A 25,340-nucleotide genomic window follows, 5' to 3' on the forward strand; every position below is an offset into this window, starting at 1 on the left:
AATGTTCACGCACAGTTCTAGAGGTTCAGTGAATGTACTGTCATTTCTTGATAATTTGATTGATAAAATCCTTTTATTTATTTGTGTTTCTCTGTTTAGTACCTGTGCTGCCTGTCCACCTCGCGTTCGTCCACAGACAAACTGGCTTTTGACGTGGGGCTGCAGGAGGATACCACCGGTATTTATGTTTGTACAAAAATCTGCACCACCGCTAAACCGGTTCCTAACTTTGAACTGTTTCAAACTTAAGGCAAAGCTGTGACAGCAGCAGAAATGAGCATGTCTCATTTAAAAGCTAAAACAATAATAAATAAAAGCACTTCAGATAGTCCTTGTTGTGTAACGCTGTAAAACATCCAGCCTGGCCCAAGTGAAAATATTTGACTGCTCACACGATTGCATATAATCCAAAAAGTTTTGGATAAAGGAGTGTTACACAGAGTGTAAACATCAACTAGCTTCAACAAAATAAAGTTGTTATATGTTATATGTCATATACCCTCCCCCCGGGTGAATAGCTGTGTTAGAGAACAAGTTTTGTGTGTCATGCTGCTGTTTGCTTTTATTTTCTTGACATCATTACTGGAATGAAACTCGGTGTTATTACTGCTGATAAATGAAAGCTACTGTGGAGAAACATAATGCACCACACCGAGGTCTACTGTCTGCCTTATTGTTGATCTCTCTTTTTAAAAGTGATGGAAACTACAACACAGGGTTGAACCAAAGTGGTGCACACCCAGCAAGGAAATGGACACAAGTTTGTTTTTCATGGACACATCGCTGCTTTATCTGCTGTAATACTGATGATGATGATGATGTGTGTGTGTGTGTAGGCGAGGCATGCTGGTGGACCATCCATCCAGCATCAAAGCAGCGCTCAGAGGGAGAAAAGGTTAGAGTGGGAGATGATCTCATCCTGGTCAGCGTCTCCTCTGAAAGATATCTGGTCAGTAGCAGCTGTGTGTGGGAACATGCCAGCAAAGATCTTGATGTTGCTTGCTTTCTTTCTTCATGTGGCGAGACGTGTCCTAGTACTAGTAGGATTTACAAATTATATTTACAGCAGGCAAAATAAATAGACGTCACCTATTTTCTAAAAAAATATATTTCTAAAAGTGCTGCTGACAGAAATTCTCAGCAGAAGTCAGTCACATCCCATCCAATCTGTACATGCCAAGAGAAATCCAACCATAGATGTCAATAAATGACACAGTCTTTAGTTCTTTCCGTAGATTTGTGTAATCCTGTACTGTGAAAGTATCTGAATAATCACATAATCTTATGCATCAGGACTGATTTGCTTTTCCTACTGTCTAACTGGTGTTTCTGATTTGGAAACACTGTCTGTATATATTTCAGCGTGGTGCATCAGTAAATAGTTCAAACATGACTCACGTCTGTTTCCTGCAGCACCTGTCCTATGGTAATGGCAGTCTCCATGTGGATGCAGCCTTCCAGCAGACACTGTGGAGTGTGGCTCCCATCTGCTCTGGGAGTGAAGTAGCACAAGGTATCCTTATCTCTTTCTCTTTTTTGCAGTTTTACCTTTGTTCACAAATATACGTGTTTGTTCTGGGCAATGATAAAGTAAATAAACACCAAGAATATAAAATATAAAATAAATTGAACAATAATCTGACCCTTAAATAATCTGTATTCTCAAAAAAGGGACAAGTATATAGCATAAACCCCATCCATGCACAGTCCATGTGTTGTAACAGTCGGCTGTCATAGTTGGACTTATCTTCCTTGTCTTCCTTCTCTCACCCCAACCAATCACAGCAGATGGCCCCGCCCCTCCCTGAGCCTGGTTCTGCCGGAGGTTTCTTCCTGTTAAAAGGGAGTTTTTCCTTCCCACTGTCGCCAAAGTGCTGCTCATAGGGGGTCATATGATTGTTGGGTTTTTCTCTGTATCTATGAAGCGCCTTGAGGCGACTTTTGTTGTGATTTGGCGCTATATAAATAAAATTGAATTAAATTGAAAAATTATCAGGTTTTTCTGTAGAAGACTGTTTATTAAAGTTTAGCTGCACTGAAAATAAATATTGTCATCTTTTCAACAACTTAAGAAGTTTTTACTTACATTCTTAAACAGACGTCAGTAGCAAGAGTCAAAATGCTTTATTTCCACCATATAGCTGCGATATACTACCTGGATGACCGCTGTCCAATTATGTAGTCACAGTTACTCCAAGACTGTAAGAACAGTAACTAACTAAATTAAATAAAACAATATATTACAAGTTGGAAATGATAACAACATGACTCTAATAGATACACATAGCTCTCATTATAAATATCCCTCTATATTACACTAATTAAATATAAATGGTCGACATAGAGGTGCGCTTTTTATCATACTGTACTGTTACTGTCTCTGTAGATCATAGGTGTCAAACTCTGGCCCGCTGGCCAAATTTGGCCCGCGAAGCCATACCAAATTACTATCAGAGCTGGCCTACTGGTATCATACAGCTAATATATATATTGTTTAGTATTAAGCTTTGCTTGTTCCATATTCAGTTTTTCAGCAAAACTTGTTTGAGTCCATAAGAAAAGATTCATTCTTAAATCTGGAGGAAGATTTATTTTTCAATAAATATTAACGTTAGCCCGCGACTTTGTTCCAGTTTTGAATTTTGGCCCACTGTGTATTTGAGTTCGACACCCCTGCTATAGAGGATGTGCAATTAGTAAGGATGGGCAACTATTGCATTGTGTACTTGTGCTTTAGATGGATGCGTTGTACAGGAATGACTTCCTGTCTTGTTCAGTGGTGCATTTTGGTCATCTCAGTCTCTCACTGAGCATGCTCCTGCGACTGGCCAGCACATCATGGAGTCAGTGGGAGGTATTGTCCTTATCTTGGACTCTCCAACACCACCTTAAGAGAGTCCAGCTCCATCCCCACAATGTTACTTGGTTTGGGGATCAGTTTATTGAGTCTGTTGGCATCCACAACCCCCAACCTGCTTCTCCAGCATACAGCAGCACAGAGGATGGCACTGGCCACAACAGACTCGTAGACAATCCTGAGCATTGTCCGTCCAACAGATATTAAAAGAGTAGAGTGCAGTGGTGTTTTTAACCCATTTCAGTTTATTGTCAGTGTGTAGTCTTCTACTCTGTGGATCCCCCCTTTGGCCACCCCATGGCACCCAATGGTAAATAGCTACAGACGGATTCCACCTCAGAGATCCTTCTGGCTACTCTTCAGCTCAGCCAGAAAACAGCCCAACTGGAAAGTCAAATTTCCACCCTCCAACAAATCCAGGAGAGTGAACTGCTGGTGGACTCCCTGGCTGCTGACACCTCCTGCAAACCCAACAACACCACATTTCCATGGCTCAGAACCTCAGCAAACACACATCTGGAGGTAGCCATGGTGACCACCATGCACAATGAGGACTCGTGGCTCAGAGAGCTGTCATAGAAGGTGACAGCTGGGTCACTAGAGACATGGCTCTCATCGGTCTGCACTGCACACAACGTCTCCTTCACAATTTCAGTCTGTTCTGAGAACTCACTTAGCTATTCAGATACAAGCGTTCAAACGAACTTAAACTTAAACGTCTGTTCTCAAACATCTCCTATTGTCCACTCTGTATTCCCATTTCAGCAGGTTAAATCAGTTCTTTACCACCTATTCAGACCTCATGATCACATGACTCCTCAACATCTACAGTTACTAATACATCAGTATATTACTTACTCTGCTCATGTTAAAGCAATAACAATGGATCAGTCACCAACAGGAAGCCAGCAGACCTCAAAGATCCTGTGATGTTGTTCACGTTAAACCCTGTCGATCCATGTCACGCCCTGCAGTTTAAAACATGGCCTTCTATTTGGCAAATCTTCAGCAAACCTTTACTTTTCCCCACCAAACTGTTCAGATCTGTATCTAACTTTTTATAAACCATTTAGTAAATATTATCAACAGCTCTCTACAGTTTGGCAGGTTCCCTGTGTCACTTATATGTACTGTAATCTATTGGTACTTTAATCTATTGGTAATTAATAATTACAGACCTATGTCTAATCTTTTACTCCTCAGCAAAGTATTTGGAAAATCGTTTCAACTCACAGTCTTAATGATAAGTAGCAGTCATGATTCAGAGCTCATCATAACACAGAAACAGCTCTTACTAAACAGTTATTCAGAGATGGTCTTTCTGAATGGAGGAGGGGGCCTAAGGGTACATCTTTCGCCATCTTACAATGCTGTGATTGCAGCCATTCCCCAACTCTCTGTGAATGGTACTCATGGCCAGCGATCAGTGGTCTTTGATTAGTGGGTTTTGGTCAGTGGTTGTTGATCAATGGTCATGAGAATTTGCATAATTATTATCATGGAACTGACCTCACAGCCCATTGTTCCCTCAGTGGGCTGGTTTCAGTCATTATGCAAATGTACTGTTTATAAGATTGGGGAAACCTGCAGTCAGCTGAGACTGAAGAAGTCACTTGGATGAGTGACAAAACGTTTCTCCCAGAATACGCTACGTCCAGATGAACAGAATCAACTTTTGGAAACCTAATTCAAAGGCTTTGTGACACTGTTGGTTTAACAGGTCAGGTTCTTGATTGGCTCCCATCAAAATCAAAGGGTAAAAACTGAAAATTCAATCAGAGTTTCTCCAGGGTCAGTCCTTGGTTTATTTAATCGTAAGTGGACTGGTTCTTCTATAACGCTTTTCTGATTTACATACTCATAGTTATTTATACAACATGCCTAAAGCAAGCACCTTTTTCTTTCTGCTGTCTGAAATTCACACTCCAATGGATGCTCCAGAGAGGAACACGGGTTGTTATCTTCAAAACGACACTGAGAAAGTGGATCCTGTTCATATTGAGTAGATTAGTTCTAGTTCAATTCAATTGAGCTTTATTTATAAAGCACCAAATCATAACACCAGCTGCCTCAAGGAGTTTTATATTTTGAGGTAGCGAACTTACAATATTACAGAGAAAGCCCCAACGATCAGATGACCCCCTGTGAGCAAGCACTTGGTGACAGTCTGAATGAAAAACTCCCTTTTAACAGGAAGAACCAGGCTCAGGACGAGGCAGCTACTGGTGAGATTATTAGAATAGCTTATTACAATGCTCTGTTTGCAGCACTCCCCAAATCATTAGTAGGACGCCATTTGGCTCCAGGGCAATATAGAATTACCTTTAAAATTCTTCGATTAGTTCTATTAGTCCCCCCGCCCCGGTACATCTCTGATTGCTCACTGTCTACAGCCCAGTCAGACCTCTCAGGTCATCAGACCTTTTAACTGTTCCCAGAATCAGATCTCAGTCTGCTGAGAGTGCTTCCTGTTTGTGGTCCTGTTCTTTGGAACAAGGTGCTTGCTGACCTCTGTTACATCTATTACTGTGTAGATCCACAAACAGACTGAAAACCTTTCTTAATAATTCTCTCTGTCTAGATTTTACCAAGTAGGGTGCAGTAAAGTCAGTCATCTTTGTACAGTATAATACCTCTATACAAAATGCTGTGGAGCTTTTCACAATTTTGTATCTGTAAAAGCAAATTCTCATTTTTGTGGGACGTCCAGAAATAGTTCATGACTCACTTTTTCACCGACGCTGATGTTTTGAGTGTTTGAAACATAGCTGTTTTTCATTTGGACAAGTATCTCTACTGATCTTTATATATCTGAACAGGGGTGGTTCAGAAATATAAAGATCAGTTGCTGTCTTCCCACGTCAGGTTCATCCGAATACTCAAATGAGTTTCAAAAATAGCAACGCATGCAAGACAGCAGGTGTACTGCTGCTTTTTTGTCATTTCTCTGGAGAATTATGTATCAAGTTTCAGCCTCTGATCTGCCCTCCTATCTGCCCCTTTTATTTCCATTCATTTAATAAAAAAACAAAAGTCCTCACCCTTTGCTTTCCTTTAGGTTTCCTTATTGGAGGAGATGTTCTGCGCCTACTTCACGGTCACATGGACGAGTGCCTAACAGTTCCTTCTGGGGAGCATGGAGACGAGCAAAGGCGGTAAGGTGCAATGCTTAGTGCTGCTACTGCTCTGAAATAATTCAGTTTACGCACACACACAGAGAGTCTTAACTAGGGATGGGTATCGTTTAGGTTTTATCCGATACCGGTACCAAACCGGTACTTTTGAAACGGTGCTGGTGCTTAAACGGTGCTCAAACCGGTGCTTAAAGAATGGAAAACACAAAATTGGTCCAAAAACCTCTCGTGTTTAGCTGTTTTTTTGTAAAAAGATAACAATGTTAGCCTTTTCTGCAGCTATGGGGCATATATGGTATCACTCTTGGCTGGAAGCAGCTTAAACAATGGAAAAAACACAAACTTTGTCCAAAAACCTCTCATGTTTAACTGTTTTCCACTTTTTCTTTGGTCATTTTAGCCTTTTTTGTCCAGGGTGAAGGGAGTATCTGCCATCAAACAAGAAGACAGCCGCATGTAACTATGATGGTGTTTGCTAGTTCACCTTACATGCATTAATGTAATAACGTGGTTAGCCTACTCAACGTAAATTACACACGAACAACATTAAGCTACTCACGCAGAGAAGAACGGCTGCTGCTGCATCATCATCCTCATCATTTCTGCTACACTGGCAGGGCTAGGGGCCAGGACTCTCCTCTTCGGGTTTTTGGGGGATGTTGCTAACTCTGGGTCAGATAACAGGCACCACACCCGCAGTAGATGTGCTCGGTGTGAGGTCTCGCAGCAAGCTATCAAATACGGCGCATTTCTCTGCTTTTAAAAAAAACGCTATGCGTCGCCAGGTGTTTCATCGGATTCAAGGAGTTACCTCCTTTGACAGTATCACAGTATCAGCTTAAAGCACTTGTTGCAGGCTGCTGAGTTTGCATATTTTGCTGTGAAGTACAGCCAGACTTTTGACCGCTTCGCTTTGGGCATTTTTAATCTGTAGCTCTGCTCTAAAAGAACGTACGTACCTGGACCCGCCTACTATCCTCGGAAACGTAAAATGATTGGCCAGAATCTAAAGTGTATCACAGCTCAGGAAAAAAAAACACCGAAATGTGCGCTGCTTTTCGGTCTGGTTACTAGCGTTTATGTCAGATGGGTTTGTAAAAAGATAACAAACCCATCATGGGTACCGGTATCCGGTGCCATGATGGCACCGGATACCGGTACCCATCCCTAGTCTTAACCTTCCTGTATAAGTTACCTTGAGATAACATATGCTATGATGCTGTCTGTGCAAGAGAGAGAGCCAGAGTGGATTCGAACCCACTCTCAGCCATGTGGCGTATGGTCGCCTGCTTGGCTCAGTAAGCTGAACCGGTGCCCAAAGTGGAGCTTCTCAGAAACAGCTGGATCAAGAGGAGGAAAAAGAGAAATGCACACATTACCCCAATTTAGCATAACGTCACTGGCTGTACAGTGTTGTTCCAATATAGTTGAAATTTCTAACTTCATCAACACTTAGAAAACATCAGGAAGCTAAAAAAGAGGGATTACATAAGGAATGTAGGGATTAAGACTCATTGCCAATATTAATAGGTTTAATTTGCACCAATAAATAATATGATGACTCTGTATATTATTTATGAATAAAAAAAATGAGGGAAATAGATCAAACAATTAATATGATCTCAATCCATTAAAAAGTAATTTGGGGATTTTAATTAATGGGAAATTTTGATAATTTATCAAAAGTTCTTTATAACAAAGTTGTATAAGTATATAGTCTTATATATTTATCACATTAGCATATGTAGTTAAGTGAATTTATTTACAAGAGAAACAATATAAAGTTGTCGTTGTCTAATATTAAAATTGATTATTTGAAACATGTAAGTCTAAGAAAATGCAGACAGCACTGAACATTCAAAGTCCAGGCAAAAACTTTAGTTTGGAAGCAGAAATTATCATCAGCAGAGACTCAGACTGACTGCATCATGTTGGTAATCTGTGTTTTTACAATGGACAGCAGTTATTTTCAAGGTTTTACCAACCTGTCTGGAAGTGACAACTTCCAGTGCAACTACGCTGTGAGTGAAAGTGGTCACAGAGGTTGAGGGTGTTGCATGCTTAACCTCTGGGTTGGAATGACTGGAACAAACAGAAAAACAAAAACCCAAATCGATGCTGGGAAGCCACTATTTTTCTCCCAGTAGTCTAGCGTGACTGGGCCATTATATAGGGATGATGGTAAGCTGAACTACTGCTGTGCTATATCCCACTGGACACACGTAGTTTCCAAGTCTTATTTCAAAAGACGCCTCTCCAGTCAACATTTTTTGTTCTGCCCACCTTCAGCTTTCTTTACCCACCAGTTGGGGCCATTACACATATAATATTCAGTTTGTCTGGTTCTGCTTGGAGGGACAGTATGTAACAAGTCCCTTTACTGACAGAGAGCTTTGACTGAGATGAATAAGACTATTAATAATTATAGTTTTAAGAAGTTCCCAAAGGAGACTGCCAAGCTGTTAAACAATGAGGCTCAAAGGGACTGTGCTCCCATCTGACTAACTGCTGGGGTTTATTATGAGACTGTATAATCAGGTTAAATACTTATGAATCTTCTTTGCAAATATAACAGCACTGTTGGGAGATTTGTCAAAACAGATTTGCAATTCTGTCATTCGTATCTCCAGGACAGTGCATTATGAAGGCGGAGCAGTGTCCTGTCACGCCAGGTCACTGTGGAGGCTGGAGACACTGCGAGTCGTGTGAGTATAAACAACATACATGTGCTCTGCATACATGTTTACAGACAGGTTAATGCAAAATAAAAACACATGTAAAACACACACAAAACCCAATGTGATACTAGTGTCAGTCACAAGACACGATAAAGGAAGACAAAGGAAAGTTGTGATAGTTGCGTCAGGCGGAGAGATTGAGCTGGAAAGGGTGTGCAGCAGGTTAGATAGAAACATGTTAACAAGTGAAGAGACTGTGTTGAGAAGATGAAAACAGTATTTAACTGATGAATGTAGAAAATAAGAGAGAGAGAGAGAGGTTGAGGACAGTTAGTGAATCAGGAAGTGCAGAGGCTTAGAAAGGAGGAAGTGAGGGCAGTTGATTCAGATGACATACATGTGGCAGCATGGAGACGTGTAGGAGAGAGGGAAGTAAACTTTTTAACCAGGCTGTTAAACGCAGTTTTAGGCTACATTCACACTGCAGACGAAAGCACATCAAATCCAATTTTTTTGACCCTATGCGACTCATCTATCCGATCATGGTCTGACAGTGTGAACGGCACAAATCCGATATTTTCAAATCTGATCTGGGTCACTTTCGTGTGTGGTACTGAATCAGATACATATCCGATGTTTTAGAAAGCGACTGCTGTGTGAACGGTCATGTCGCATTAAATCCGTCTTTTACGTCACCGACACAAGACAGACGCCAATTATCAGCGCCGGAGAAGACATCGCGAACGCTTCCTGGCCATCCGGTGAAACTGTTGGGAAGACAACGTTGGAGAAACGTGAACATTTTATTTGTACTGTATAATCTGCAGATTCTGACAGAAATCTGCAACTATCCTTTGAAGCAGCGCTCCTCTAAAACAGCAATAAGGATCATTATTAGGTTATTTACATTATTATGTAAATAACAAAATAACTTGGGAAAAATTGGGAAACGTAAAGTCCGAAGTCTTTATATTAAGGCCATCGGTCAAACAATACTGTTGCTCTGGGTCTAAACAGAGCGTGTTGTGTGTGACGTCTTCTTTTGCGCATGCGGCCGCTTTGAGCGTTCACACTAGAGCACGTTTGCTGTCGCATTTTATTTGTAGTGTGAACGAGCAGACAAAAAAATCGTATTTAATCAAAAAATTGGAATTGAGCATTAAGACCTGCAGAGTGAACGTAGCCTTGGAGAGTGAGAGGATGTACTGGTGAGCCATAAGATGAATGCATGTGAAAGAGCTGTTGAAACTAGGTTAAGAAGAGAGGTGACGATCAGTGAGCAGCAATTTGCAAGCTGAGAAAGAGCACTACAGACAGGATATTGGATGGAATTACACCTTCTCTTTGTGGATCCAGACAAAGCATATGATAGGGAGCTAAGTGAGAAACTGTGGTAGTGTATGAGGAACTCAAGAATGGCAGGGAAGACTTTGCCAAAAGTATTCACTGGTCTGCCTTTGCACACATATGAACCTAAATGATACGCAGGTGCAGGGTGTGCAAAGATGCGCCTCAGACAATCCAACACATGACTGCAGGGTGCAAGATGCTAGCAGGCAGGACATACATGGAACGCCATAATGCCATAAAAGTGGCTGGCATCATATCCAGGAACATCTGTGCTGAATGGGGCCTGGAAGTCCAGAGGTCAAAAAGGGATCATCCCAGATCCTGTGGGTCTTCCAGATACAGACAAACTGGTGATGACTAAGAAACTGTCCACAGTGGTGGACGAGCAGGTGTGTGGGGACACCTGTCACTCACAGTGGCAACTTTAACCACTGACATGTTGGAAATGTAATAATTTATTTCAACATATTTATATGTATGTACAAAAAGAAATGTTTACATTATATGTTATATTTAGTAATTCGATCTATGGTTCAATGACTAAATAATTCTGTATAATGCAGGTTTAAAGGCACGGAAACCATTGATGTTCTGTATGTGTAATTCTTCATAACATGCACTATTAAATCAGTCAGGTTCCTTGACTTTTTTTGGATTTCTGTGTCCAGGTGGAGTGGGAGTCATATCCGTTGGGGTCAGCCATTCAGACTGAGACATGTGACCACAGGGAAGTATCTGAGCATGGTAGAAGACAAGTCTCTGTTGCTGATGGACAAAGAGAAAGCTGATGTCAAGTCTACAGCCTTCTGCTTCAGGTCTTCCAAGGTATAAAGTTAGTGACATCAGTAGCAGTGCTGTCTGTGAAGGCCATAATCTATGAAATCATTGTGTTTAGAATGAAGGAAATTCTCTGTTTTTATAGTCTCACTTGTCTAAGTGCATTTTCCTCTTTGTTTCTCCTTCAGGAAAAGCTGGACCTGGGTGTGAGGAAGGACGTGGATGGGATGGGCACTCCTGACATAAAGTATGGTGACTCTGTGTGTTACATTCAACATGTTGACACCTGTCTGTGGCTTACTTACCAGACGGTTGATGCCAAGTGTGCACGCATGGGCGGAGTACAGAGAAAGGTACCGCACCAAACCATAACTTCACCTATTACAACTTTATAAATACTTGTGTCTGTAAATATGGTCCATGGTGAGGTTGTGGACTTTCATTATAGAGTTAACGTAAAATTGAATGTAAAATTCATGCACTTCTTGCAAGTCAGAATGGCGAAAAGTTTTTTCAATTAAAAAGGGGGATGAGCTGTGTTTTCATCCACCCAATAGCGTTGGATTTACCTCAGATACTTTGAATCTGCTGCATTTGGACAATGACACCATTTTTAAATGTTATTAGTTTTTACTTTTTGTACACAACCACATTCAATTTTAAATCAAACATTTCAAATGTAATTGAAGTGAAAATTTCAGGCTTAACACCATTGTAATAAAGATATTTGTGGGTCTTTCACTAACTTCAAATGAAGCTGACTTGGTGACTGACTTGACCAATGAAGAATATCTATCTTTGTCTTCTTCTTTCTTGGGTTGCCTTTGCAGTATGTGTTTGGCCATTAGCCATTTACTCTGCTGTACAAGCAGTTTTGTGGTATTTGGCTGAATCTGTGCAGAGTAGACACCTCTGCATTTCAGAAATCATTCTGATTCTTGTGTCATACCATCAAGAAACGTTGTTGACATGGTTCCACTGATAGCCATACATGCCAACGCAGAGGGAAACCTTGAAAAATTAACAACACATAATAACAACATATAAGTATTTATATGTTTAACATATTAGTCCGGGTCTCTGTGGCAATAGTTAGTGAAAATGAAAGTCACTAATTCTAAAAGCTGCTGGATGCTGTAAAAGACTTTACTTTTTTCACTATAGGAATTGTTTTTGTGCAAATTTCCTATAAATATTCTGAAGATTTCTCATGTATCCAATCAATGCATCACCCATCAACTGCAAAGCAACTTCCTCTGTTACTGAGCAATCTTAATGCATTTCTGAATCTGCTGAACCTGGAGAAACTTTGTTTCTTACTTAGGCAATCATGCACCACGAGGGGCACATGGACGATGGGCTGACACTATCGCGATCACAGCACGAAGAGAGCCGCACTGCAAGGGTCATCCGCAGTTCTGTCTTCCTGTTCAACTGCTTCATCAGGTGCAGCGAGTAGTGATTTTCAAGTATGCATGTTACACTTGCCTGTAAGTTACTGTGGCATCATTATAAAGAGAAAAATGGAAATCACTGGGTTGAATAACAATCAATCAATCAATCAATCAATCAATCAATCAAAGCTTTATTGCAGGTTGCCCTGCAGTGAAATGGGACCCCCCACCCCCGACCTTACACACGCAACACAGACATTAGATGGGGATACAAGTCGGAGATCGGTAGCGTTACAAAAAAACACTGAAATGTACACTACAATGGGAAAGTACAAGAGCAAAAAAAGAGACCTCTACTCATGCTGTGCTTCCATGGTAGGACAGCATGAGAACAGGAAACAAACAGGAAACAAAACAGCACCAACATGAATAACATTAATATCTAGAAGGTCTATAACTTTAAAAACCTTACCTTTTTAACTCAGGTAAGGTTTTGTGAAACTGTTTTAACCGTGAACTGTTTTACTTTGTATTCGTATATCAATTACTCCCAACATTTGTTGTCACATTTAGACAACATATTCAAATGAGGAAAAGTGCAATAAGATGACAAAGTTCAGTTCATTTGTAAAAATTTGTAGGACAGTGGTGACAAATTCATTTTCACAAAGGGCCAAACTAGGAAATAAGAATCAAATTAAGGGCTTGACATAGAGTACTGTCCAAAAGTCCTGAGCCACCTCTCATTTCTTTATGTTTTGCTTTGAAAATGGAAAATTTGTGTAGCGTCGTAGAGTTTGCACTAGCACTGGGTAATTTGCTTTGCCATCAGGTGGCAGAGGAGCCCACATTACACTGCTCACCCTCTGTAATGTATAATGTGTAGCCCAAATGTGCACAATGAAAGCTCATGTTTGAAACACTAACATAGAGTGTGATGTGACTGCAAAAGTGGTCACATCACACTCTGATGTAAAAATCAATCCAACAATCTCTCATGATTAGTGTATTAGTGTATTTCGATCATTCTCATTCTGCACCCAGCGAGGCCCCTCCCCCATCTCACATATTCAATTCAATTCAATTCAATTCAATTCAATTTTATTTATATAGCGCCAAATCACAACAAATGTCGCCTCAAGGCGCTTATATTCTGGCCACTTGTCTGTTATGCTTATTCCGGCATACAGACCGCTCGTCAGACGTTGCAAACTGGTTCTGGGACAGGTGAGAACCTGGCCTGCTGGAGCTCTCTCTGCTCTTCAGGACTGTTTTGAGCATACTGACTGGGACATGTTCAGGGAGGCTGCTACAATTGGTGATTGCACCAACTTGGAAGAGTACACATCATCTGTGACCAGCAACATTGCAAGTGCATTGATCATGTCACTGACTTCAGCACTATCATAATACCAGACCAGAAAATGTGGACCACTGCAGAGGTGCGTGTGCTGTTAAAGACTCGAGACTCCGCCTTCAAAACAGGTGACAAGGTGGCCCGGGGAACAGTGAGGGCCAAACTGCCTCGAGCCATCAGAGCAGCGAAATGCGCGCATGGCTGAAGAATCCACAGCCACTTCCAGGACAGTGGTGACACGCGGCGCATGTGGCAGGGCATCCAGGGCATCACCAACTACCTGCCTGTGATAGTGACGCCTCCCTGATGTGGGCTTCATAGATAATTGGCAAACCTTCTGGAGGAAACCTGGTCTTGTTAGGAGAGATGGCATCCATCCCACTTTGGATGGAGCAGCTCTCATTTCTAGAAATATGGACAAATTTATTAAACCCCTCAAAATATGACTATCCAGAGTTGGGACCAGGAAGCAGAGTTGCAGTCTTACACGCCTCTCTGCAGCTTCTCTCCTCCTGCTACCCTCCCAAAAACCCATCTCCATAGAGACTGTGTCAGCTTCCAAAAAGACAAAAAACAAACTAAAAACCAGCAACAAACAACTTAAACATAAACAATTACAAAGAAAGAACAATACAGTATCCACATCTGAACCAAAGAGTAAAACAGTGAAATGTGGATTATTAAATATTAGGTCTCTCTCCTCCAAGTCTCTGTTAGTACATGACTTAATAATTGATCAACAAATTGATTTACTCTGCCTTACAGAAACCTGGTTGCAGCAGGATGATTATGTTAGTTTAAATGAATCAACACCCCCGAGTCATTCTAACTACCAGAAATCTCGAAGCACAGGTCGAGGGGGCGGTGTGGCAGCAATTTTTCACACCAGTCTATTAATTAATGAAAGACCAAGACAGACTTTTAATTCATTTGAAAGCCTGATGCTTAACATTGTCCACCCCAGCTGTGAAACTCAGAAACCAGTCTTACTTGTTATCATCTATCGTCCACCTGGGCCTTACACAGAGTTTCTGTCTGATTTCTCAGACTTTATATCTAATTTAGTTCTGAGCTCAGATAAAATACTTATTGTGGGTGATTTTAACATCCATGTAGATGCTAAAAATGACAGCCTCAACATGGCATTTAATCTGTTGTTAGACTCAATTGGTTTCTCTCAAAATGTAAAAGAACCCACCCACCACTTTAATCACACTCTAGATCTTGTTTTAACATATGGCATAGAAACTGAACATTTAACAGTGTTTCCTGAAAACCCTGTCCTGTCTGATCATTTCTTGATAACATTTACATTTACAATAATTGATTACGCAGCAGTGGAGAGTGGACTTTATCAAAGTAGATGTCTTTCTGAAAGCGCTGTAACTAAGTTTAAGAATATAATCCAGCCACTGTTATCATCGTCAATGCCCTGTACCAACACAGAGCAGAGCAGCTATCTGAACGCTACCCCAACAGAGGTCGATTATCTTGTTAATAATTTCACCTCCTCACTACGTACGACTCTGGATACTGTAGCTCCAGTGAAAACTAAGGTCTCTAATCAGAAGTACCTGACTCCGTGGTATAATTCTCAAACACGTACCCTAAAGCAGATGACTCGTAATCTGGAGCGGAAATGGCGTGTCACAAATTTAGAGGATCATCATTTAGCCTGGAGAAATAGTTTGTTGCTTTATAAGAAAGCCCTCCGCAAAGCCAGAACAGCTTACTACTCATCACTGATTGAAGAAAATAAGAACAACCCCAGGTTTCTCTTCAGCACTGTAGCCAGGCTGACAAACAGTCAGAGCTCTTTTGAGCCAACCATCCCTTTAACGTTAACTAGTGATGACTTCATGAACTTCTTCACAAATAAAATTTTTATCATTAGAGAAAAAATTACCAATAATCATCCCACAGATGTAATATTATCTACAGCTACTCTTAGTACCATTGATGTTAAGTTAGACTCTTTTTCTCCAATTGATCTTTCTGAGGTAACTTCAATAATTACTTCCTCCAAACCATCAACGTGTCTTTTAGACCCCATTCCTACAAAACTGCTCAAAGAAGTCCTGCCATTGATTAATTCTTCGATCTTATATATGATCAACCTATCTCTAATAATTGGCTATGTACCACAGGCCTTCAAGGTGGCTGCAGTTAAACCTTTACTCAAAAAGCCATCTCTAGACCCAGCAGTCTTAGCTAATTATAGGCCAATCTCCAACCTTCCTTTCATATCAAAAATCCTTGAAAGAGTAGTTGTCAAACAGCTAACAGATCATCTGCAGAGGAATGGTTTATTTGAAGAGTTTCAGTCAGGTTTCAGAGTTCATCACAGCACAGAAACAGCTTTATTGAAGGTTACAAATGATCTTCTTATGGCCTCTGACAGTGGACTCATCTCTGTGCTTGTCCTTCTTGACCTTAGTGCAGCATTCGATACTGTCGACCATAATATCCTATTAGAGCGATTAGAACATGCTGTAGGTATTACAGGTATTGCACTGCAGTGGTTTGTATCATATCTATCTAATAGACTCCAATTTGTGCATGTAAATGGAGAGTCCTCTTCACACACTGAGGTTAATTATGGAGTTCCACAGGGTTCAGTGCTAGGACCAATTCTGTTTACATTGTACATGCTTCCCCTAGGCAGCATCATTAGAAGACATAGCATACATTTTCACTGCTATGCAGATGACACCCAGCTCTATCTGCCCATGAAGCCAGATAACACACACCAATTAGTTAAACTGCAGGAATGTCTTAAAGACATAAAGACCTGGATGGCCGCTAACTTTCTGCTTCTTAATTCAGATAAAACTGAGGTCATTGTACTCGGCGCTGAAAAGCTTAGAAATATGGTATCTAACCAGATTCTTACTCTGGATGGCATTACCTTGGCCTCCAGTAACACTGTGAGGAACCTTGGAGTCATTTTTGACCAGGATATGTCCTTCAACGCACATATTAAACAAATATGTAAGACTGCGTTCTTCCATTTGCGCAACATCTCTAAAATTAGAAATATCCTGTCTCAGAGTGACTCTGAAAAACTAGTTCATGCATTTATTACTTCCAGGCTGGACGACTGTAATTCATTATTATCAGGATGTCCAAAAAACTCACTGAAAAGCCTTCAGCTAATCCAAAATGCTGCAGCAAGAGTACTGACAGGGACTAGAAAGAGAGAGCATATTTCTCCTGTTTTGGCTTCCCTTCATTGGCTTCCTGTTAAATCCAGAATTGAATTCAAAATCCTGCTCCTCACATACAAGGTCTTAAATAATCAGGCCCCATCTTATCTTAATGACCTTGTAGTACCATATCACCCTATTAGAGCACTTCGCTCTCGCTCTGCAGGCCTACTTGTTGTTCCTAGAGTATTTAAAAGTAGAATGGGAGGGAGAGCCTTCAGTTTTCAGGCCCCTCTTCTGTGGAACCAGCTTCCAGTTTGGATTCGGGAGACAGACACTATCTCTACTTTTAAGATTAGGCTTAAAACTTTCCTTTTTGCTAAAGCATATAGTTAGGGCTGGACCAGGTGACCCTGAATCCTCCCTTAGTTATGCTGCAATAGATGTAGGCTGCCGGGGGATTCCCATGATGCATTGAGTTTTTCCTTTCCAGTCACCTTTCTCACTCACTATGTGTTAACAGACCTCTCTGCATTGAATCATATCTGTTATTAATCTCTGTCTCTCTTCTACAGCATGTCTTTTATCCTGTCTTCCTTCTCTCACCCCAACCAATCACAGCAGATGGCCCCTCCCTGAGCCTGGTTCTGCCGGAGGTTTCTTCCTGTTAAAAGGGAGTTTTTCCTTCCCACTGTCGCCAAAGTGCTTGCTCATAGGGGGTCATATGATTGTTGGGTTTTTCTCTGTATCTATGAAGCGCCTTGAGGCGACTTTTGTTGTGATTTGGCGCTATATAAATAAAATTGAATTGAATTGAATTGAATTGAATCCCTACCAGATGCACTGAGCAACTTCTATGCACGGTTTGATGCTCAGAACAGCGTGATGCTGAGGAAGACCACCCCACCTCACAACGACCAGGTTCTGACGTCGTCTGATGTGAGAAGAACTCTTCAAAGAGTTAACCCATGGAAGACTGCTGGTCCAGATAACATCCCTGGAAGAGTGCTCAGAGAATGTGCAGACCAGCTGGTAGATGTCCTCACTGACATCTTCAACCTCTCTCACTGCTTTCATTCCAACGTGCCTCAAGGCCACCACCATCGTTCCTGTGCCAAAGAAGTCCTCAGTGTACTGCCTCAATAACTACCGTCATGTTGCACTCACACCCATCATGATGAAGTGTTTTGAGAGACTTGTCATAAGGCACATTAGGACCCAGCTGCCACCCACATTGGACCCACTGCAGTTCACCTATTGTCCCGCCTGATCAACAGATGATGCCATTGCCACCACCCTATATCTCGCCCTCACCCAACTGGAAAACAAAGACACATATGTGTGGATGCTGTACATAAATTTCAGTTCAGCATTCAGCACAATCATTCTTCAGCACCTGACTGGAAAACTGAGCCCGTTGGGCCTGAACACCCCCCTCTGCAACTGGATCCTGGACTTTCTGACAGAGAGACCTCAAACAGTCCATCTCCAACACCACCACAGTGAGCACTGGAGCCCCTCAGAGCTGTGTGCCCAGCCCACTGCTGTTCGCTCTGCTGACATGTCACTGTGCAGCAATGCACAGTTGGAGCCACATCATCAAGTTCGCCAATGACACGACTGTGATGGGTCTCATCAGCACGAGCGACGAGTCAGCATACAGAGAGGAAGTGCGGCAGCTAACGGACTGGTGTAGAGTCAACAACCTTTCTCTGAATGTGGAGAAAACAAAAGAGATAATTGTTGACCTTAGGAGAGCACCGAGAGATCACTGTCCTCTTAAAATCGATGGATCCGAGGTCATCGAGAGCACCATATTCCTTGGTGTCCACCTGGCGGAGAACCTCTCCTGGTCCCTCAACACCAGCTCCTTAACCAAGAAGGCCCAACAGCATCTCTACTTCCTGTGGAAGCTGATAAAAGCCCATCTCCCATCATCCATTCTCACCATGTTCTACAGAGGGACTATAGAGAGCGTCCTGAGCAACTGCGTCTGCAGCTGGTTTTTTTAAGGGTTTACTGCACACCATGTTGAAATATGTCAAGTTTTCAGCTAAGACCTCTTTTAAAATTGCCTCGTTGGTCCAAAAACACTATTTAATGTCTGTCAAACTGTCTGATCTTTGGCATTTTTCATAGATTCAACTAAAGAAATGGAACCAAATGTCACAAAATTTGTTTTGCAAACATACAGTTGAAAATTGTTAGTTGCCTGTTATGTACAGAAATAATACTGGGTCATTTTTTGAGTTTGATGCCTCTTTTATTCTTAAGTGATTTATAGGACAGTGTTAAGTGGATTAAGAAACAACTTTCCTCTGAAACTGGTGAGTTACAAGTTGAATGAAAAAGGTTCGGTTACTGTGGTGACTACCATCTGGTTACACCATGTGTCTTAGATTGTTAGGCCCAAGTACAATAACATAAGTTTTATCTGGATTCAGAAGCAGAAAATTAGAGGTCATCCAGGTCTTTATGTCTTCAGGACATTACTGCATTTTAAGTAATTGGTGCATGTTTACTGGTGTCATGGATAGATCAAGCTAGCTCTGTGGAAGTAATTAAGACTCCCCATTTACATGAACAAATTGTAGTCTATTAGATAGATATGATTCGAACCACTGCAGCGGAGTACCTTTAATACTTACAGCATGCTCGAATCACAGTAAATTATTATTGTCGACAGTGTTGAACCCTGCACTGAGGTCTAGAGGGACAAGCACAGAGATGAGTCCACTGTCATAAGAAGATCATTTGGCTTGTGGTGCATAGTCCATAAATAGAGATAGGTTGATCATATTTAAGATTGAAGCATTAATCAGTGGGAGGACTTTTTAAAGGAGGCTTGTAGGAATGGGGTCTAAAAGACAAGAAGTAATTGTTTAAGTTAACTCAAAAAGATCAATTGGAGAAAAAGAGTCTAAATAATGGATGAAGTCAATAATAGTTAAGGTTAAAGGAATTCTTGGTCCAACAGAGTTCTAACTTTTTGTCAGCCTGGCTACAGTGCTGAAGAGAAACCTAGAGTTCTTCTATCAGTGATGAATAGTAACATACTCTAGCTTTAAACGAGGGCTTTTTAAAAAGTAGAGCAACAAAGTATTTCTCCAGGCTAAATGATGATCTTCTAAATTAGTGAAACCCCATTCCCTCTCCTGTTTATGAGTTATTTGCTTTAAGGTACGTGCTTGAGAATTATACCAGGGAGTCAAGTACTTCTGATTTGAGGCTTTCTTTTACAGAGAATCCACAGTATTCAGATACAACAAACAGAACAGTTTTTTCATTTCAGGCTTTCAAGTGAATTATAACTAGGGAAACCCGGGTATCGAAAACTGGTTCTTGTTGAGAACCGGTTCCCACTGTTTCAGTTCCTTGGAATTGTTGCCATTTTTGTAAACGATACCCTTATCGATTCCAGTCGCCCCGAATGACGTCACCTCGTTGCGGAGCATCATTTACCTGGCAGGAAACATGGCGGCTCAAACGCTCAAAAGTTTGGTTATACTTTACGAGAACGGATCACAACAGGGCAACTTGCAATACTTGCAAAGTAGATATTTCATTTAAGGGAGGAAACACTACAAATATGCAAAAGCATTTGCTCACAAAACACGCGATGACCTTAAATGAATGTCGTGTTTTTAATTCTGCTCCGGACTCGTGAATCTCAGCCCAGCAGCAGCGGTAACGTTTGCACGTCCTCTCCCGTTAATGCGGCAGGTAAATAATCAACTAACAGTGCATATTATGTTAGCACGATCTGCCTTATTACAAAACCTGCCATTACTGTGCATTTAGGTGACCATGATGAGAGAGACAGAGTCTGGCTGGCTCAGACTGGCAGTTCTCGCTGCAGTCTACCGGTAGCGTCTCCTTTCTAGTGATGCGCGAATCATGAACGAATCGTTCAATACTCGAGAATCACTTTACTGACTCATGAATCACGATTCACAAGCCCAACTGACTCACTGACTCATCCCTGTTGCTGTTAGCAGCAATATATCAAGCTTATAATTAAAATTGTGGAGAAAAACACAACATCCAGTATCTTAACAAAAAGATTTCTGCTCTGAACTGGAAGAAAAAACCCTGAGTAGAAGCTCACATCAAGACAATAGCTCCTGGGTTCACAGTAGCATCGCTCTGCTAACATGCTAACAGCACATTTGAGCTACTCACCCCCTCCCTTCCTGTGCTGAATCATAGAGCGAACGAATCACTCAGGACTCACTAACCCCGTTGTCGCTACCCGATCCGTACCAGTAAGGATCAGGAGTTCTGATCTGTCACTATCTTTTTATTTTTTGTTTTTGTCTACATTATATTAAATGTTTTCATTATCGGAAACATTTTAAGAGATACTTGTTATTCTTAACATCTTAACAGATACTCTGACCTGTAACTATCGTAAAATGCTTTGACCGGAAGTAGACACCTTTCGCGCATGCGGGGTACCAATCGGGTTTCCGGTACGGATCGGGTAGTGACACCCCTCCCTCCTGGCCCACAGCTTCTTCTTCTTCTTGGTTGGCAACCAACGTTAAGGCGCATTACCGCCCCCTGGCTCACAGCTCAGTGGACATTCAGATGAGAAAATATATATTTGACACATTTAAGGAAAATACTAATAAATAAAAATAAACAAAATAAATGTTTATTAAGCAATTTTGATAGGAAATTGCTTAATTTTAGAAATGTTTTTGCTCTTTTTTGCTCTATAAAATAGTTGTTTTTTTGAATCATTCATCTTAGCAGTGGGATTTACATGAAAAGAGAAACAAATTAAGTTTGAGTGAAAATGTACATTTTTGCACTCTCTGGTCAACTGACTTAGTGAATCAAAGGACTCAAAAAAAACCGATTCACTTTGGTGAGTGACTCATTAAAACTCGATTCAGTAAAAAGAATCAAATTTACCATCACTACTCCTTTCAGGCCAGGATAGACGAATGTCACCGAGCAGTGACTAAGTTTGTGGTAAAAGGCTTGCACCCATTTGCCACAGCAGATGCCCCCGATTTTTGATAAGTGAATGTGTTTAATTGTAGGCAGGGACATTACTGGATATTCTTGTGTAATTGCTACAGAATAATTGATGTTATACTTTGTTATTGCTACAGAAGAATATGTATTTTATTATTTTACATTTACAATTTTTTTTTCTGGGCACCCTGTTCAAACAGAAGATATAAAACAAAGTTCTAAGCTATTCTACCTTTTTTTTAAAAAAAAAAAAGAATCAATAAGAGAATCGATAAAGAATCTAATCGTTAAACAGAATCGAAAAAGGAATCGAAATCCTGAAAATCTTATCAATACCCATCCCTAATTATAACTCTGTTGTTCTGTGGTTGATTAATAAGCTGGAGTTGATGATTGCTGCTACTCCCCCTCCTCGTGTTGATTCACGTAAGCTGACAAAATCATCCTGCAGTAATAAACTTTTTGTAAGGTGGAATAAATCAATGTTATTTATTAACAGGGTCTTAGAAGAGAGAGACCTAATGTTTGTATTTATACAGGACAAAAGTCATAAAGTGCTTTACAATACAAAGTAAAATGCAAGAATTAAAACAGTTTAAATTCATAAAACTAAATAAAGCCAATCCTACACAATTCCACTTGCTTCTTTTAGAAGCTTTCAACAGTTTCCATAGATCGTGAGTCCAATGGAAGCAAGTTTCGTAACCTGGTGTCCCGGGTGTCTCCTCTTCTCTGTAACTCAGACAAACAGCCAACAACAAGTGATCAGCTGATCTCAGAGACATGGCAGTTACCTGTGAATGAAGAATTTACTAATATAGTGAGGTATCTGACCATGAACGGCTCTGAAAATGATCACCAGAACTTTAAGAGAAGCTATTGTAAAGAACATCTGATTTTTCTATCGATTAAAAAAAAGATAAAGTAAAAAGGATGTTCATTTAATGGAAAATGTTAAAAACCAATAACAGGCAGTTTAAACCATTTATCATGTTCTTCATATTCTTTAATGTCACATTGTGCTGCTTTAATGTCACATTGTGCATTATCAATGAAGAAAAAAAACACTTTAAAATAAACCGGTGTTAAATATGATATGAAAACATGTTACTACGTTCATGTTAATGTGTTACTAAAATGATGAATTAACATCTGAAAACCTAATAAATTGCAACTGAAAAGTGCGGTGCATTGTGCTGTTTGACAACTTATGACAACCGCTTCAATAAAAGTTAAAATCTAAAATAACAGAATAATATATCATCCAGACATTTTCTTCCGCATATCTGAAGTCAGGTCGGTTTCTAATACAGCTCTGTATCACTTTTAAGATAAAAGTCTAGATGTTAAATCTTTTTACACTCTCTCAGATGAGAGGTAAGCCAGGTCCACTTCAATCCGTTTCAATCCCACCTCTCTCGACAGTAGCTTGTATGTAACTGTTGAGTTTCTCTATGCACTTCTGTGTGTAACATTGGACCAGTGTAAAGAAAATTATATCCAGAAATTATTCATATTGCATTTATTAACAAAGAAGTAGAAATTTGTGATTTACTTTTTTGGGCATAGAATTTTATTTTACAAATTTTCACTTGTCTTAGTATACCTGACAGAACAACTGCACTTCAGAGAATAGGTGTTTAACTGAAAGTCGATTTAAGGTACACAAAACAATTAATATAAAGTTGTATTAACTTATTTGTTCCTCCCTGATATAGTTTGGTGTAATACATTTACCTGTTTCATAAAATGTAAACAGAGCCTAAGTAAATGTAAAATGTATTTTATTATTCTTGTACAACTCTTTGTAATTAAGTAAAAATTAAAAGAAATGGACCCACACCTGGGGGGGCTTGATATGTTCCAAGAGAATGAGACACAGACACTAACATGTGTTTCCACCCTCATGCACACATATACAAAGACTCACGCACTCGCCCAACATGGAGACACACAAAAATGAACGTGGTACACTAAGACCCCAGGCCTCACTCCGCCCACCCATATGTGGTGTTGATGCATGCTGCTGGCGAGTAGCATGGTGCCAAAAACCTTCTGCCAGACAACACTTGGTGTCAGCACGGCCCCTCCCTAGAACACATATTGTCTACATATATTTAAAAATGAGAGGTGGGCACCAGCACCACAGGTGAGGCTGAATAAGGGAGTCCTTTGGACGCCCTTCAGTGTGCCAAACCCCCGAGGCCCAACATGTATGTGTAATGAGAGTGTAAGTAATACAAATGTCTAAGTTGTGGAATAAAAATGAGGCACAGGTGGCCAGGAGGGGACAGAGGAGGAACGTCTCCCCTGCACCTCAGTAACACACCTGTGCCTCAGTGGAGGATCCAAGGAAGGAGGGAGGCAACTGGGGATGGGGGGGATCTACCAAGGGCAGGGGCCCCAGGCCCAACCACACCCACCCCAACATTCAGTCATACACTGCATAGGACAATAGACACTGAGGCTGAGTTCATCCTCCACCTCTGCTGCATCTTCTCCACCTGCAGAGTGGACTCCTCAAGAGCAGAGGCCACCAGCAAAAGATGGTAAAAACCTTGATTCATTAACAGAGCACTCTATGTTGTATTTTGTATTGTATTAATTGTAGACATTGGGATGTCATTTCATGTTATTTCTAATCTATTTAAAATCTTTTAAACATATCTGAGACCAGAAACTTGGGCATATTGATTCATCTATTTTGGAGAGTGCCCAGTATATGTTAGACAACTGACCATCATCTTTGTAACAGTGGTGTAAGATTCAGAATTCGGAGTGTAAACTGGAAGCATGCATTCAGTGGGTTAAGGGATTTGAGACGACAGGGACTGTGGGATTTGACTCCACTCTGGAAATCAAGAAGAAAAAGCCACAGGAAGCTGGAGAAGGAAGAATATTGCAACGAGTGCAGGGAGAAGTTGAAATAGGTTCTGGGTGATAGGGAAGAGTTACCAAATGACTGGGAAAGTAAGGCTGGAGTGCTGAGGGGAATTGCCAAGATTTAGTGTACTGTCAGTCATGTTGTTGAGATCAGGTTTCTGTGAGACTTGGGCGATCTGTTGCTCCTTCTTCTTTTTGTACGTGAAAACAAGCCGAGCTGGATTCACAGAGTCTCCAAACGCCTCTCCACTCCTCTGTAACAGTGTTGTTATTTAATGCAATTTGTTTTATACTTTATGGGGCTATTATACGCTGAATGTGTATTTTTACAATATCAGGTCTATTAAGACATTTCAATTGATGCCCTACATCTTAACCCTCTCGAGGCAGGCGTTGCCGATTTGCAACAGTTAAAAACTAACCACCTGATTACCCCGCATACATATTTTTTTGTTTTTTTGTTGTTTTGTTTACTCAGAAGTACCACTGCAGGACTTGGTTGTGCATTAGCAACAAAAAGTTTAATTTGAGCCTGAGAGGATTAAACAATAATTCCAGAAAATAAGTTTGAGCTGGACTACATCAAAGGAAAACACAGCACAAAGGACGTGTTAACGAATGATCAGCTCACACTGACAAGCTTGTCACAGTCAACTAACCCTGAAACAGCCTGAACACAGAATCTGCAACACCATAGGATTACTAATCTGATTAGGCAGCTGTTGGATTTCAACTCGTCTGGTTACATAAAAATATCCAGTAACTTTGTCCTGTGAGT

The 25,340-nt window shown here is 40.7% G+C and overlaps 1 protein-coding gene across 6 annotated transcripts in view; it reads left to right on the forward strand.

Moving 5' to 3' along the window:
* ryr2a (ryanodine receptor 2a (cardiac)) overlaps positions 1-25,340 on the forward strand; it is a 292,365-nt gene that overhangs the window by 76,531 nt on the left and 190,494 nt on the right. For all 6 annotated transcript variants that reach the window (XM_085170363.1, XM_085170361.1, XM_085170365.1 and 3 more), the window contains exons 5-12: positions 100-178; positions 837-949; positions 1,414-1,513; positions 5,916-6,012; positions 8,622-8,696; positions 10,688-10,844; positions 10,985-11,149; positions 12,121-12,242. In XM_085170363.1, coding sequence (XP_085026489.1) covers positions 100-178; positions 837-949; positions 1,414-1,513; positions 5,916-6,012; positions 8,622-8,696; positions 10,688-10,844; positions 10,985-11,149; positions 12,121-12,242 — 908 coding nt within the window. The remainder of the gene's footprint in view (positions 1-99; positions 179-836; positions 950-1,413; positions 1,514-5,915; positions 6,013-8,621; positions 8,697-10,687; positions 10,845-10,984; positions 11,150-12,120; positions 12,243-25,340) is intronic.

The sequence above is a fragment of the Neolamprologus multifasciatus genome, chromosome 8, assembly GCF_963576455.1.
Source record: "Neolamprologus multifasciatus chromosome 8, fNeoMul1.2, whole genome shotgun sequence".
Classification (NCBI taxonomy): domain Eukaryota; kingdom Metazoa; phylum Chordata; class Actinopteri; order Cichliformes; family Cichlidae; genus Neolamprologus; species Neolamprologus multifasciatus.